The 16439-nt window shown below is 40.4% G+C and overlaps 1 protein-coding gene across 5 annotated transcripts in view; it reads right to left on the minus strand.

The window, feature by feature from the left end:
• The window catches only part of epha4l (eph receptor A4, like), a 67561-nt gene that overhangs the window by 21431 nt on the left and 29691 nt on the right, over nucleotides 1–16439 (minus strand). For all 5 annotated transcript variants that reach the window (XM_032590542.1, XM_032590540.1, XM_032590543.1 and 2 more), the window contains exons 5-7: nucleotides 10690–11025; nucleotides 249–373; nucleotides 1–160 (exon numbers count right to left, since the gene is read on the minus strand). In XM_032590542.1, coding sequence (XP_032446433.1) covers nucleotides 1–160; nucleotides 249–373; nucleotides 10690–11025 — 621 coding nt within the window. The remainder of the gene's footprint in view (nucleotides 161–248; nucleotides 374–10689; nucleotides 11026–16439) is intronic.

Below are 16439 nucleotides of genomic sequence, written 5' to 3' on the forward strand. Positions count from 1 at the left end.
CGGAATTAGTCATGAACTCAAAGGGTCCGCTAAATTCACCGTAGCCGGCGGCAGTCCGAGCACGCACATGAAACACATAAGAGGTGAGGGGGGTGAGGCCCTTGATGTCCGTGCTTCTGGATGATGTTTTTATGATGCGATAGCTTCTTTCGTTCTGGTCCTGAGGATGACAAAGAGACTTGTCAGTTACTCAAAAGTTGCTTTTTTGAAACTTCGATGTGTGAAAACTCTCTCATAGCACCACTTACCTTCTCGTAATACTTGACCTCATACTCCAGGATGACACCATTGGACCTCTCTGGTGGCTGCCAGGCCAGTGAGATGGTGTGTCTGGTGATATCCTTTGCTTGGATGGAAGTTACTGGAGAAGGGGCTGATTAAAGAAAGAGAAAAAGAAAGTATAGTTTGCTGCTTTTGACTAGTTTAGCAAAGAAAGAAGTAGTAGAAAATGTATCAGTCAATCAAGTTTATTTGTATAGCACAATTCAGCAACAAGGCAATTCAAAGTGCTTAACATCATGAAAATATAAAAACATTACAAACACATCATATAGTCAAATATTGTGAAAACCCATAACAAGTATTGCATTTTGTCAAGTGCCATTGTTAAAAGTAATTAAATCACATCAAGTATGTTTATCAATGTTCCATTTATTACAGTTCAAAAGCAATCTAAATTGGTGTTTATCATGCTAACAGTTTGCCAGATTACAGCTGGATGATTTTAGCAATTTAAAACATCTCATATGAAATGTAAATTTTTGAGGGATACAACTCTATTACTAGATTTTTATGCTAAAACACAAACGTTGTTTTGTGCGTTTGCCACGGTCTGTGGTCTGTAGTTTATTTACTTTTGTTCTAGTCAGTTGATGAGGTTGTTAACTTTTAAATAGTAAATAATAACCTGTTAAATATGTAAAAAAAAAAAAAAAGTACATATGTACACTGCTCAAAAAAATAAAGGGAACACTTAAACAGGTGTTTAACACTTAAAGTGTTCCCTTTATTTTTTTGAGCAGTATATATTATTTTACATATGTAGAATATGTAAAAAAAAAAAAAATCGTTTTTTTTTTTTTACACATTCTATATGTGAAAAAAACAAAATATATAGAATATGCAGCCTGTTTACAGGTAAGGTGTGTCTGGGGTGGCAGGACCCCAGACACATTGCAGGACCCCACATGTGCTCTGAGTTCATAGAAAACACAAGGAACTTCATCATGTCATTAGTTTGGTTCTCTCACTATTTAATGAAAAAATGGTTGGACAAGTAAACCTAATGAATTTTCATTCCTTACAAAAAATATGCTTTGTTTATTAGTTTGTTTACTGTACGGCAAAATACAACACATACTTGGCTTTGGGAAAGCATTTGGATTTTCCTGGCCGTGTACACCTGGTAGCTGTGCTGAATCAAACATAAACAAAGGGCTCTAGAGTCTGTCTGGAAACGTACCAAGACCACCTGCTGCAAACGGTCTCAGCACGGCTATTTCGGTCTGCCCCCTAATACATAAACAAACTGAAATAAGAGGATATGTGAACCAGAGTTTATTTTATATAAACTAAACACCTCATATGTGAAAACATGCTTAATATGTCAGTGTTTTCTTGACCAACGAGAGTCCAAGTTCCTACAAAAAAGGTAATGTTGGCTGAGGCAGCCAGCTGTGTTGAGCTACCTCATAAGCTGCTACTTGTCAGGCCACTCTAAGTCTGAAAAGACTCTAAGTCTCTTTAAGTTGTTTTGGAATTATCCCAGGACACCAATAATCAGAGAGATTTGTACAATCAGCAATTTAAAACAAGTCAACATGAAAATATTCTATAGTGGCCATTACAGCTTTTGCAAGAAATTATAGTTAAGTTTGTTGCTATTTCTGCTTAGCGGTCTTTGCGTTTGCACACATCAGTGTAGGACGTAAATTGCATCACCTGTTTGAGAGCTCATGAGAATGTCTCCCCTGGCTCCAGAATGAGAACAACAGAAACACAGAAATGTTCTATCATTGACACCGCCGCACAAATGACAGCCTGACGAGAAATCAATTTGCCCCACTGTTTAGAGTAGATGGCAGATTTAGAGTAGATTGATGAGTCACAGATGATCAGGCAGTTTGATACAGCCGTTAGCGTCCATCAAATTAGCTGTACCACGTTAGCATGGTTGGTTTTTGACTGATAAAACTGCAACAGCCTTGACAACAGTTTCCTAAGAAAGTGTAAACATTTACCATCGGTTAATATTGTGGTGTATCCTATGGATATAAAAATTTTCACTTGAGTTTTAAATCTCTAAAATCAGCAACGGATTTCTTAACTTTTCAACAATCTCTCCGTGACATGTTCTTACTACAGATAAGGAATTTATTACAGATGATAAATTGACAGAAACGCATTCAAAAAAGTCTTATCTATCCCTTTAAGTCTAGTTTGCACAACACTTTTTAATCTTACCATTTCTCCTGCTGAGAAAGTCAAAGTTCAGGGCCAGACAATGATGCAATTGTTTTAATGCGTCTCTGAACTTGACTTACATTCAAAATTGGATGTGCAACACATGAAATGCCAAAGATGGAGTGTATTTCTGATCTAATGGTGTGATTCAATGAAACTGCCTCAGACACTTTTCCTAACTTCATTCATTGCAGATTGCCAGGTCACCCTGAGAAAACCTGCATAGCTACAAAGAGATTGAATGAAGTTAAATGAGCTCAACACCTTCATGTTTTTTTCTTGGCTTTAAACAGAGAAAATCAATTGGTTTTCATTAAAGCTCCAGTGTGTGATCTTATCTTAAGCTCTTTCTGCTGCAGCTGATAATGAGGCCATATTTCAAACAGCAGCGCTGTCTGCGCATAGATGCCTTTAACACGTGAAGGTTAAAGCACAGATTACGGCCTACACTTGTTCCCTCCCCTCGGCGCATCATCGGCACACAAATCAAACCTTTATCTTCAGGAAGTGTGACAGGGCCAAAATTGGGTTATGCACACTCTCATTGTTACAAAGGGGGATTTAGGGCTATGGGAGAGATGGTCTTGAAAGCAAGAGAAACTCTTAAGGACTCAGTTGGAATCAGACAAGAAGGAATGGTAGATGATCTGCAGTGAGAAAAAGAAGAAAACGTCTCCAGCACTTTCGAGGAAAGCTAATTTATTTTCCACAGCAGCTAAAACAAAAACATGTCCACAAACTCCCAGGTAACCTCATGTCGGACATCTGTTCTTCAGGGTCCAAACAGGGGGAATCTTCGACCTCTGCCCCTTTGCGATTACTGTAACCTTACTCATTCCAGACCATCTGCCTTTTAAGAAATTACAGTGGGATGATTAATGAGGAGACCCCGATCCACCGATTATGATTGGATTATCTATGACACTATATACATTCTCATCACTTTGACTGGGGACTCCAGGGAGGAGAACCTTCAAGCTAAGCCTAACAAACCCCCTGCTTTTAGTCAGGGATTGAGTTCAAACGGGCCTGGAATTCAAGCACCAGCCATGGATTGGGTTTCATTGAGCTGAAGAAGCAGCAGCAGGAGGAGGGACGGGTCGGGCAGACGGTTTGGGGTGGGTGGGTGTCTTGATGGAGATGGAGAGGGATGGAATTGCAGACATCACTTGGTAAAAGGATTAACCCAAGGTTGTGTCATCCTGTTGGCCTAATGTGTGGCGTCTCTGTTAAACAATTAGATGGCGGCCATTTGTATCCCTCCCAATCAATCTTACCCGGCAGCGAGAGGCAATTTAAAGGCCCTCATGGGGCTGACCGAGAATCCACTGAATCAGAAAGGAAACACCTGAGAGGTCGGGGGGCTTAATTCCCCAAAGATCATCCCAGCATCAATCTTTCCTCCAAAGATGACAGATATGGCGACGTAATCGTGTTCCGCTGCTCTTGTTGCACTTTTTATTTTTCCCCTGACCAATGTGAAGATAAAGATGAGTGATTTCCTGAGTGGTTTCCCTTCCAAGCTCCTCATCTGACTTTGCAGATCAGATGCAAACAAAATAATCTATCAAGGTTAAGTTTTATAGCATGTTGAGATAAATTAGACAGATAGATGTCAGAAAAGGAAAGTGACATAAAGTCAGATTTGAATTATTGTGAAGTCTTGTACAAAACATCGACATAGACACAATTATGCTCAAAACGGATATAAATGTCACATTAGTTTTGGCCTTTTAATAGATTATACAACCTTAAAAATGTTCCAAACTAGAATTGGTTGCACAAGTTTTAACATATTTAAAATGTTCTAAAATTCAGACAGGATCAAAATTATGCTCAAATATACAGAAACCTACTTAAATATTGATTCCTACAAACATACTTCCACACACTTTTCGTAGCTATGCTTCTGGCCTAAATCTAACTGGATATTTGTCCATAGCACAATTGGGGTTCATTGAAACAGACTGTTCTTCTGGCACAACCCCAACTTTTCTAACAATTACTCTACAAATATTTAACAGGGTTAAGGCCGGGGCTTTGAGAAGACTTGGGGAATCATAATGCAAGTCTTCCAACATCTGCCTGAGATCATGGTCCTCCTGAAACACCCATTTGTGTCTAAGTCTCATCTAACCCAAAATGTTACTCTTAGATGACAGGAAGTTCAGGATCACCTAAAGAATTATTAAGGCAAGGGAGCCATGAACTGGAAATTGTAAGAACACAATCATCACTGTCAACAGCAAAGCTTTTTTTACCATCAGCATGGACTGAGACGCTAGATCCAGATCCAAATTCAGCACCTTTATGCTCTCCATAAATTTGCAGCTGCTCATATTGACGAGGCAAATCCTTTCCAGAATAATGTTTCATGATCACAGGAGACAAAGACTGAACTTTCTGACCCCAGCGACAAGAAGTATCTTTGGATTAGTCGAGGTGAGACATCCAAATCTGGGGACGCTCTACCACCTGTCAGGAATGGTAGTGGCAATGTCATGTTGTGGGTTTTTTTCTGCCAGTGGTACTGGTGATGTCCACAAAATGGATGGAATAATGAAAACAACATCTTCATTTTTCAACTTCAGATCAATTCATCAGCTAGAAACCTGAGACCGGGACACAGTTGAGTATTCAAACATGAAAATTACCCCACAGTTTAAACATGAACTGACTGTGGAATAAATAAAGCAGGGAAACATTAAGCTTCAGTAATGTCCGTGACATTTATTTTATTGAGTATTTATGGACTGTGACTAAAAGTAGACTCCCTCTCAGTAAACTAGCAACTTAGGTTGGACTGTGCTCTTTCTGATAAAGCAATAGCTGAAATTGCGAGCCACATCAATGCCAGAACCTTATTAATAGCTACAAAATGTGTCTGTATGGTTTCTCTGCATCGTTTTAAGAGACGTTGAGCCAAATATTATTGAGGATTCATATATCTATGTTAAACTTCTAAGCTGTGTAGATTTTAGAAATCTCACAATAAAACCAAATTCTTGTATTTTATTCATTGAAGTTATATCCTTCCAACACATTATCAAACCTTAAAAAACCCAATGTTTGTAAACATCTGACTAGGACTGTGAATTTAAATAAATATTTTACCTGTGACTGTGTCTCGGAAGGACCGCATAAGACTTTAAAGCACCCAGTAGGTGAATTTACATATGTGGGCCAAAGCTGCAATTTGTTACTGCCTCCTGGAAGCGTGGGCAAACTGAGGCAGTTTAATAATAAGTGTTAGACGTAATGAATATTCACATCTCATTTCAGGATGGAACACTAGCACTACAGACAAACACCCACACACACACACCTGCAACAAAAAGAAGGGCATCATTACTCATACAGACCACCCATGTACGTAAAATAATGACTAAAATCCTGACAGAGGTGCATTGAGTCAGGGTGTGATTTGTGTGAACACCTTCCCAAAGGAATCTGAAGGAAAAGCTGTCCTTTTTTTTTATGGTTTTGAGGTTTTGTCTTGGCTTGTTACGTGAACGAGTTTGTCTTTGCAGTTGTGTTTGATGCAAAGTATTTGCCCTGCTCGGAGCAACTGCGGTGAACCCGAGCATTTGCAATAACAGCAGTTCAACATGAAAAGACACACGCAGCCAAAGCTGTACATGTGGCCGCCAGATTGGAGCCCGGTCGCCAGATTCGAGTCGCTCAATTTCACTGCCAACGAAGAGAAATAGTCACGCAGGGAGCCGTTTTTTAGCGAGCAAAGAAGCCTGCTCCTGCTTACAGCGTTTCCCCTCCCCTTTGCGCCGATCCTGCACAAATAGAGTCTGCTTTCACCTCCCAAAACACATTTCCACATGTACGTCTGTCCGGTGCATTTGTGGAGATGGAAACTCTCGTCCATGTGGGCCGAAAGACTTGCCCACACACACATGTACTAATTCACTTTTAGGCACCTCAGCCTGCCAAGTATTTTGTATTAAGACATAAACATGTCTCTCTCTCACTCTTTCTGTTCCTTTTTTTCTCACACATAGAGTGCTTCATCCCATAAAGCAGGAGAAAACGTTCATTTACAGCCAGGGGTCAGTTCAAAGCGCAGACAACCCCTTGGCCCCTCCCATTCTCCATGCAGTCTGAGTCAAAGGGTTACGTCCTGTTTGATTTACAACAGTGGAATTGTTCATGGCGACACACGGAATCTGACCTCCTCCAACACAAATCCAAGCTTGATCACAGATCTACGACTCCATTTGACTAGATTGGCTGCACCTTCTTCCAGTCCACCGTTCTGCAAACCCACAGGAGATCCCACTCTTTCCAAGCTTTTTCTTTTCCAGCTGAAACCTAAACCTTTATAGGAAGGCGGTGGCGTGGGTGTCTTCACAGCACATATAAATCCCAATAAATCTATCATAATAACTGTGATCCACAATGTCTGGATGAGGCAAAGCCAATTGGGTGAGAGGGGCAGCAGATCACTGGGTGGATTACAGAGGCTGAAACCAGAACTACCAAAGCCCCTACTGAGCAGTAGGAGGAAGAAATCCAATCAGTCTTGAGCCCTTCACTTTTATGTGCACATAAATTACAAGATGCACATGGATGGAGACATTGTTCATCGTTAGCAATAGAGACACGACTGAGCCAAGGCAGCATGAGGCCCTAGGCTGAAATTCTTTCAGGGGCACACTTCCAGCTAAGCCCATCGGAACGAACGCAGACAAAGTTTAATATTTTGTTTTGTTGATCTGCATGTGGCTACAGTATGTACAAAAATAAATAAATCAATTAATCAAATACAAAAACTGAAGTATCATTAATAACATTGTTGGGATGATGTTATACAGACCATAAGAATTAGCTGTTATGTTAAAGGTGTTTTCACTACCCACATGAATATGCAAATGCAAAATAACAGTTACAGAAATGATTTAATTTTGCTTTCAGATCAATAAAGTATTTTTGAATTAGAATTTAAATCACAATGTGTTTTTAAAGGAATGTAGTTTGTGCAAAACATTCTAACTTAGGTTTGACTACTCTATAGATACTGGTACATGCATCTTTAATTCTATGGACTTTCTGCTTTGTAAAAACTCAATTTGCATATTTTCTAAAGAAATTTTTTTTTGGTGAATCTCAAACTGTGTTATAAAGAATTACTTTAGATTTTGAACTCGAAATGATGAAATATTTTCAAACTGTGAAACGATCCTTTGGCGATACTGTCCTCTGACAAAGGATTTTTATATTCTGTCTTTCACTCATTTATCACTGAATGTTGTTAGGGAATATCTCCATTAGCCAACTTTGTCAGCTGAACAGGACAACTCAAGAATGACTTCCCTTTTTACTTCAAAATAAGAGTCTCAAACATAGCTATAGCGAGTTAGCCTAGGAGCTGTTTTCAAAATGCTAAAAGCATTTTGAAAACAGATCTCACTTTGCCAACAAGTATCAACAACTATGAAGGTGTTTAATTGTTATAACCTCTGTTTTAAACAACCTTCAAGGTTTTATACAACTGCTGCATTTGCAGCAGTTGTATTGTATTGTTCTACATAAATTTAAGAGCTTATGGGGCCCCTAGGCCCAGTCGCATGTTTCTTCTGTAACTTGGGTTGGCTCTAAATTTCGATGTTGCACGTCCACCTTTCAACAAATACACACCAAACACACAGACAGAGCTTCCAGCTGCAGCTTCGAACTCTTGTGAAATATGCACAAGCGAGGAGCCAAAGGCAACATCATCCATATCTTACAGCTTCGAGTCAGGAGATTAGCCTCCAGCAACCTCAGGGGGACACTGCTCGGTGTGTGTTTTTGTGTGTTGCTGTGTCTTTGTATGAATTCATGTCTGAAAGAGCTCATTTAGGAGCTTTGGCGCAACGGAGAATCCGTGTGACCAAACTGACATGCTAGTAAGTGCATTCGACCCTGGACTCTAGGGTACGCTCCATTACGGCTCCCACATATGCTTGTCTGGCAGGAATCGCTGCTCTTCCCACAAGCTGCACATCCATTCAACGCTGTCTTCTGGATTCCATCTGATAAATCAAGCCACTGTGTCCTTAAATTGCTGAACCAGGCTCTATTGGAGGCGTTCACTTTTCCCATGGAGGGAAATTAGAAATAAAAAAGACACAAAAAGGCCCTGTGTTTGCCACCCAAGAGCAGAGTAGTAAAGCAAGCCAAGGTAATGGTTGGCAATGGAGACAAAGAGAAAAGATCAAAGGCTGTAAAAATCCATTTGCACAACAACAGGTAACAGAATGACTAAATGACAAAACAACAGAAGACTCTGAATGCATCCTCAGGCTGAAGGACTCCTCTTTAGCTCTGTATTCATAGCTTTATTCTATAGGAATAATTAGAAACACTTACACAAATACACCAACATTTGTAATGAATCCTACAGATCAATAGAAGTCATCTAATTCATTAACACCACAGCTAAAGGTAGCCCAGTGCCCCTACCTTCAGCCTAGTTTTCTGAAGCCTAATTATGCAAAACTCCAGTCAAATACTGCAGAAAATAATTTCCAACTGCTTAGTCTATCAGCCCACAGTAATCAACCGGGTGCCGCCGAAGCTACTCACCACTTTAGTAAACACATTTTCACATGCAGATCGTCACCATGAAAGCAAAAATAAAAATAAGTAAGACTCTGACAGCTTCTCAATTCTATAACACACTCGCACACAGAAAAGCCAAAAAAAGCTCTGTGGATTTTGAGGTTTGCATGAAGCAGACCTACATAAATTACAAAACGTTGTCAAGTGAGAGAACATCATGTTGGTAATAAAACTGCTGGGTTGTTTTTTTTTTTTTTTTTTTTTTTTTTGCGTAGGAACCTGTGGCAAAGCCAGAAAATTTTCATAGGTGTGGCCAGGCAGGCAACATTGCTCGCTCAGCGGTGGCCACGGTGGCCCATGGAAACAACCAATGACTTGGCAGGGAGGGCTGCAGAGCGAGCCAACGCTGCGTCCCTGCTAGGAACAAAGCTGAACTAATGGCCTTGTTTAAAATAAGGAACCATCAATAAGCAACATGTGTTTTTTTATGATAACCAGGAAAGGCCATGTATCATTTGTTCCTTCCTTTTCAACAGACAACCAAAAGTTAGGCTGTGTGCAAGAAAAATAAATGGCGGTCCTGGATTGGCTGCTTTGCACACGCCACCCAATTGCGTGCAATGCAGCGTTGTGCCTGGTTATTTCAGTTTGCATTTTACTTTTGAATATTAACAGAGCTTTTTCGTGAATATAAAAATACAAACAAACAAAAAATGGGTTTCCCACAAATTACTAGGAGCTACCTTCCTTACTAAAATCCTTGAACAGGCGAGGGTCCACTGTACTCCAAAACATTTGCTCGAGTGATGGCAGGAAAAGTCGGAGGATATTCTACATAACAATGCTTCAGGTTGGGCTGAGATCAAATGTATTCCAAACTTTTTTTATTTAATTTTTTGTAAAATTGGTGAAAACCAACTCAATCATTATATTTCCACCTAACAATTACATGGTGCTTCATGTCAGACTTTCACATATAATTCAGTGAAGTTTGCAGTTGCAACATCACAAAATGTGAATAAACATCAAGAGATATGAATACTTTTGGAAAGGCGCACTATTATCTTGTAGTCAATTCATAGCATCTGAAGACCAGCAGTTGGCTGCCTTACTTAAATTGGTATGTTCTCTTGTCTTTCCCATTTTGCAGAGTGCCGCTGAACCATTACCCACTAAATAACATCCTATTTATTCCTCAGGGAAGGAGGAAGTTTTGGATTACAAATAAAAGCTCCTCAACACTGATCAACTTAAAATTAAAAAATAAAAATGTTTTAGTTACTCTTAATTTATCACTCGCTTTGTAAAAAAAAAATAATTAATTGATAAATAATAAAGAATTATTTATTATTACAAATATTCTTTGTGTTGAAATAAAAACAATATTAGTTTTTAATAGGTTTTGCACATTTTTACCAGAGGTACTAATAACGTGAAAGGTGTTATACATGAATGAAGAGTTAAATCCCTGATTACTCATGTCTATCTTTACAAAGGAATATTTTTTAATATTGCTAAATAAGACATATTTTTTTCCATAGGAAAACCATACTTTTAATAAACTCTAGCAATCACAATCACCTTTTTGCAAACTGGTTTCTGGTTTAACAGAAACCAGGCACACTTTATGTGTTGTGTCACCCACAATCAGCCAATCATTGCTCCTCTTACCAGCCTGGTTGGTGGTGACGGTCACAGACACCGCCTGCTCCGGCCCTGGGCTCTGAGGGGAGACGCCGTTCACTGCCCACACCTCGAAGGTGTAGTTGGTGTGCGCCTGCAGCTCGTTGATGGACACCCTGGTCCCCTTCAGGCTCAGCTGCTGAGGGCTGAAGTGAACGCCGTTGCCGCAGGGCTGGCAGCGGCGGCCGTCAGGCCCGCAGCGCTTACACACAACGTTGTACGTCAGGTCCTGGCGGCCCCCAGAGCTCCGAGGAGGGCTCCATTCCAGGTTTACGGAGGTCTCGTTCACATTTGAGATGAGGTGGAGGGGTGCGGTCGGAGGGCCTGGGGAGGGATAGAAATCACATTGGCAACAGCGGGAGAGAATAATAACTTGTGAATCAACAGTGGATGAGATTAGAAGATTAAAACAGTTATATCTTTCAGTAAAGACTTCAGAGATCTCATTCCCCTCTGGGTTTGTCAGTCAATTCTCTCCACACATATACATATGGCCGAGATGTAAATGCATAATTGACAGGGTTGTCCCTTTAATGGGAGCTCAGGCTTCTTGAATTCCCTTTTAATGTCCTGTCCATTACAGCTGGAGAAGATCCAATTTCCCCTCAGTTAGCTTAGAATGTTAACTGAAATCCAATAGGGCAGCAGAGCCCCGTTCAGATCCAAAAGCTGAAGGTGGCGAGTGCCTGGGATTTATTTGGTTTTGCTCCTGCTCCATGAGTTTAGACAAAGTCAAAGTTGCTACTATAATGAATGTCTATGTGCGGTTTGTGCCTCGCAAAAACAGCTACAGTGTTTCTAAGTGATGCAAACTCTCCAGCTCATCACTTCCACTTTACATGTCAGCTCTGTTGTGAGTAATGCGTTTGTTTTTTGTTTTTTTGTTTTGTTCATAACACTATCAAACAGCGGTAATTGACTTAACTCTGCCTTTCTCCGTCTGCCTCTGCCTCTGTTTTCCCTGGCTGACTCGCGCTCCCTTTAACCAATGAAGCGCACGCGAGTGAGCTCGAGATCGATGCGGGGTGAAATATGAAAGCTAGTCAGTACGCTGATGAATCGTTTCACAACGGAAATTAATTATCAGTGTTATTTTTGGAGGAGCAGAGCGGCGATGAGTGATTTCACAGAGACACCGGCAGCGGAGGAGAGGACAGGAAGTGCAGGAAGAGGAGCTCCTTTGTAAGGAGAAGAGTTCACACTCGCATTCAGTCACTGAAAACGGTGACTTGTTTTATTTTTAGAAAAACAACATTCTCGTTCAGCAGAGGTAGAAACCTGGGATAAGCATTAAGTAGTAAATCTATTTAACCTTGCTATATATAAAGAAAACTGGAAATGAGACAAAGTGCAAAGTGTGCAGAAATTAGGCAGGTTAAGGTGTAAAAGGAGGTGAGTTCCTTCTAGATTTTGATATAATTTGGCACCATCTACTTGGTTCCATACCTCCAGGGAGGAACACTGAAATTTAGGAGGAACCCCAGCTGGTATGGGTTTACAGTTCAGTTCCTGTATTCAGTCTGTAGGCTGCATTAGTTACCCAAGTTGAATCTTTTTCTTGGACAAAAATAAATAACATTTATCAATTACTTTTAAATTACAGAACCCTTAGGTGGTTTCTACAGTTATTGATTTAAGTGTTGCAGATATTCAATTAGCCTTTATAGGCCTATGGCCACAGATCTCGTAAAGGTTTTCACATCCTGGAATTGTAAATGCAATCTGACTGAACTTGAGCTATTTCACAAAGAACAAATGACACAAAGTGTAGATGAGCACGTAAAGACACCATCTAAAAGCAAAAACTGTACATTTGAGCTGTCTCATGAAATTACAAAAGACGTTTTAACTCTTCACAAAAGCATGACTGGAAAAAGAAGTGAACTTGATCAAAGAAGAATAATCATCGATGACGTTAATGATGAAGTTTTGCTGCATGAAAGGAGAAAGCCTTCATCCATGAAGCAACATCTGAGAAATGTACTTTTAGAGAATATTCTCTAGATGTACGGATGTTAGTCGTCTATCATGTCAACATTTTGTGAATGTGTTTCTGGTAAACGTGCAATATGGAGCGAAAAGCTGAGAAGAATGAGATGAAAACGAACAGAAGGAGAAGACAAACACTGTCTGTTCATCTAAAACGAAGAAATGAGCCTTAACAACTTGAAAGGAGCAGCTCTGAATGGAAGGATTACAGCAAGGAGGAACAGGAAATAGACCGAGAAGAGTGGCCTGTCTGGGTGCACAAGCTGGAAGGATGTAGACCGTTAATATTAGCAACATTCAATTTCCCCTCTCACAACTGCAGCCTACAATGAAAATCTATTAATAAATTCCCATTAAAAACTGTGACAGAGCGACCCCTTTTTGTCTGCTGCTCCTGACTCTCCTTCCCTCTGTTACTCTTTCACCTCATTTCCCCCATAAGCGCCTCAGACAATGAGAACAAGTTAAACATGAGGCGTCCATACGATGTTTCCAACAGAAACTGTCCCACTGTGTTTTTCAGAGCTCTGTGTTTAACTAATACTTACTGTGGAAATGTATCACTAAAGAAGCTTAGAACTTATAATCAGGGAACAAACTGGTAGGGATGTGTTTATTCATATCACAGAGATTGTTTGTTGCTATGGCAAACATGACAACACTGTTGTGTAACTTTCATGACTCTATAAAGTCTTAAACACCATGTCAGAATTTCTAATTTTATTTTATACACACCTATACGCACGCACACACATGCCCACAGACACAGCACCTTTGGCAGTACCTGTCGCTCTCTCTGAATGCACCAGTGGGAGCGTGGGAGAGCCGTCGGCTGTGACTGACACCCGGTAATTAATCCTGGGAGAGAGAACGGGGCCACTGTGCTTCCAAAACCTTCTCTAAATGTTCGGAAAGTTTTATCCCAAAAACGCATTTTCCTTCTCGTTTATGGGCTGGTTAACGTGTTTGATTTTTCTTTGTCATGTTTTTTCAATTGCCCTTCCAATCTAAAATCCTCTCTTCAAATGCCTATCCTCTCAACAGCATCGCCTTCTTGCAGCTCTCTGTCCTTCTGTTTCTCTTTATCAGTAATTGTTAGTATTGCATGTGTTGAGTGTTGAGCAGGGCTGAGTTAGAGAGTCGGCTAAATTGGCCGGAGCATCGACCCCGCTATTACAATCCGGCTGGGGTTCATTCAGCGCCCACTCCTCCCGCCTCCCTTGAGTCCTTCCAGTTTATGTTCATTCCTCTCTCCACTCCTCCCTCTTACTCTACAAAGCAGCGACTAAGAAAACTTAGGAAAAATCTGAGAAACACATCAGGGTTTCAAAGAATCCCGAAACAGAAAAAAAATCCCTCCATTTAACCTGAACACGGTCGAGCAGCTAGCTCTTGGGGACGTCCTTCTATGGTCATTATTACTATTGTGTAGCACATGTTTGCTCACTCAGCTGCAGTTAATCACCAGGAATTACCATTTTCCCACTATTTTAATGACTTTAATGTTGCTATTTGAAATGGATAGATTCACATGCATTTAAAATGTTTTTCGCCTTTTTTCGTCAATGAGAAACAATGCCATCCACCAAAATGAACAGGCAGTGCAAGAGTACCAGTAAAACAATCAAATCTTGCTCAGGTGTGGAGAATTTGTCAACGTAGAAACTACTGGACATTTACTCCACAGATTTTAGCTTTATGGGAAAGCGACATAGAAAAAAATCCAAGGGTCTCAGTTTGGGAGTCACACACCATATGTGATAAAAAACAAACGGTGGTGGTGGTAGCAACATTATGATGTGGGAATGTTGGTCCATCGCTGATGGAAAGATGGATGGGACTAAATATGGGTTGATCCTGGAAGAAAGGCAGTAAAAGGCTGATGGTGGCTTGAGGACAGAACCATAAACCAACACCCAGAGAATGCAGAGACTGCAGCAAAAGGTTACTATAGAAAGTGCTGGCTCAGGAAAGCTTAAAGCAAATCTACACCGGACATGTAGCATTCCTGTTGATATCTATCACATAAATTATCAATAAAATATGTAGATGGAACATGACAAATACGGACAGGTTTAAGGGTTCAAAGAGCAATTGAACTTTCACCAGATTCTTTTAAACCCTGATGTGTTTTAGCTAAAATAAAACAAGAAGCAAAACAATTATCTAAAATGCTGAGTCACGATGAACCAAAAGAACAAAAATAAAACAAGAATACCAGAGCAAGTCAACGTAATTGTCAAAGAAAGGCTCCACTGTTCTATTTGGTCAAGTAATTTTTTTCATCATGCCAGCCATTTCGCAGGTCAGGCTGAAGAGTGGGAGGTAAAGAACTGGAGGAAGATTCATATGTGATCTGGAAGACAATTGTGATCACATACAGCGGCCATTACCGGCCTATCAAAAGAACAGTCACAGCCGACACGAAGAGGAGCAACACGGGTGTTAACAGCTAGAGTACAGCTGAGGTAACACAAACAATCTCACTATAAGAGAATTACACGACATCCAACCTTAACAGTCGTCCTAGAGTGATAAACTGAGAGCCAAGACCTGTGAAAAGCATTTTCAGTCTGCCCCCCTACCCCACCCCACCCCACCACCACCACACACACACACACACACCCACATACAAATATGTGTTTCCCATTTACCAGAGATGCTGGTTCATGTTCCAGGCTGACCTTCAGCAAACCAAACTGGAAGATCATTTCAATAGATTTTTTTTTCTGCTCTGTTCGTGACTCTGAGTAGATTTCGAGAGAAAGAGAAACCGAATGAAAACAAGATCCCGATGGATGCTGCGTGAGTGACAGTCGTAATTACAGAGCTCCAACATGTGGGTTAAAAGTTAGAGGAAAAAAAAAAACGCAGAGGAAAGAAAAAAAATAGCAGTCGACAGACAGGGTGAAAGTTCAGAGATCAAATGTTGACCGGCCGACGGGGAGCGGCAAAGGTCGCTCTGGGAGCCGGGCTAATGTTCAGTTCCTATCCGCCGAGTTAGGAATGTCGCGGAGGTGATGAAGCTGGGTCTTATGAAATCAGCCAAGTAATAAGCTTCGACAGCTGTTGCTTGCAGCAGTCACCGCGAGATTGCACCCTGACTAACAAGACAATGAGGATGACCTCCCAGCTCGTCCATTTAAACGAAGCCAGTAATGTAGTAAAAATAGTGAGAGAATTTAGAATTTATATATTACACTGTTATTAAAGCCTTGTCTATTCAGTGCACACAGACAGCCCATGATAAAAAAAATTATAAAATGCATTAAATGCTTCTGATAGAATAATCTCAAACTGAGTTATAAAGAAATTCGACATTTAATCCCTTTTAACAATCCTTTTAAACTAGTGGTTGATTTGTTTTAGGTTGATCAGAGCTTTTAGGAACCTTAAAATAGTAATGCATGATTTTCTGTTACACTGAGGTGTTATTATTGTATTACAAAACACAGCTGCTGGTCACTCGGCTGGATGAGGACCCTTATTTATCTTGCCCCACCTGAAGCGGTAATGGCAAGTACAGGGAGGTAAGAACTCACCCAACAAACATCGGACCCTATCTGCTGCATGTGACAACCTGATTTAATAAAAAACTGTCACTCGTTTTCAGAACTCCAATAGGACTTTAACTGGAACTGTGTACTTTAGTCACATTAGAGAAGTAACACTCCAAGTGGAATGTATAAATGTGAGAAAAAGCACCTTTATGTCCACTGCTAAGTATAGAGGAGGATCTGTGATTTTTC

The sequence above is a fragment of the Xiphophorus hellerii genome, chromosome 18 (assembly GCF_003331165.1).
Source record: "Xiphophorus hellerii strain 12219 chromosome 18, Xiphophorus_hellerii-4.1, whole genome shotgun sequence".
Classification (NCBI taxonomy): Eukaryota; Metazoa; Chordata; class Actinopteri; order Cyprinodontiformes; family Poeciliidae; genus Xiphophorus; species Xiphophorus hellerii.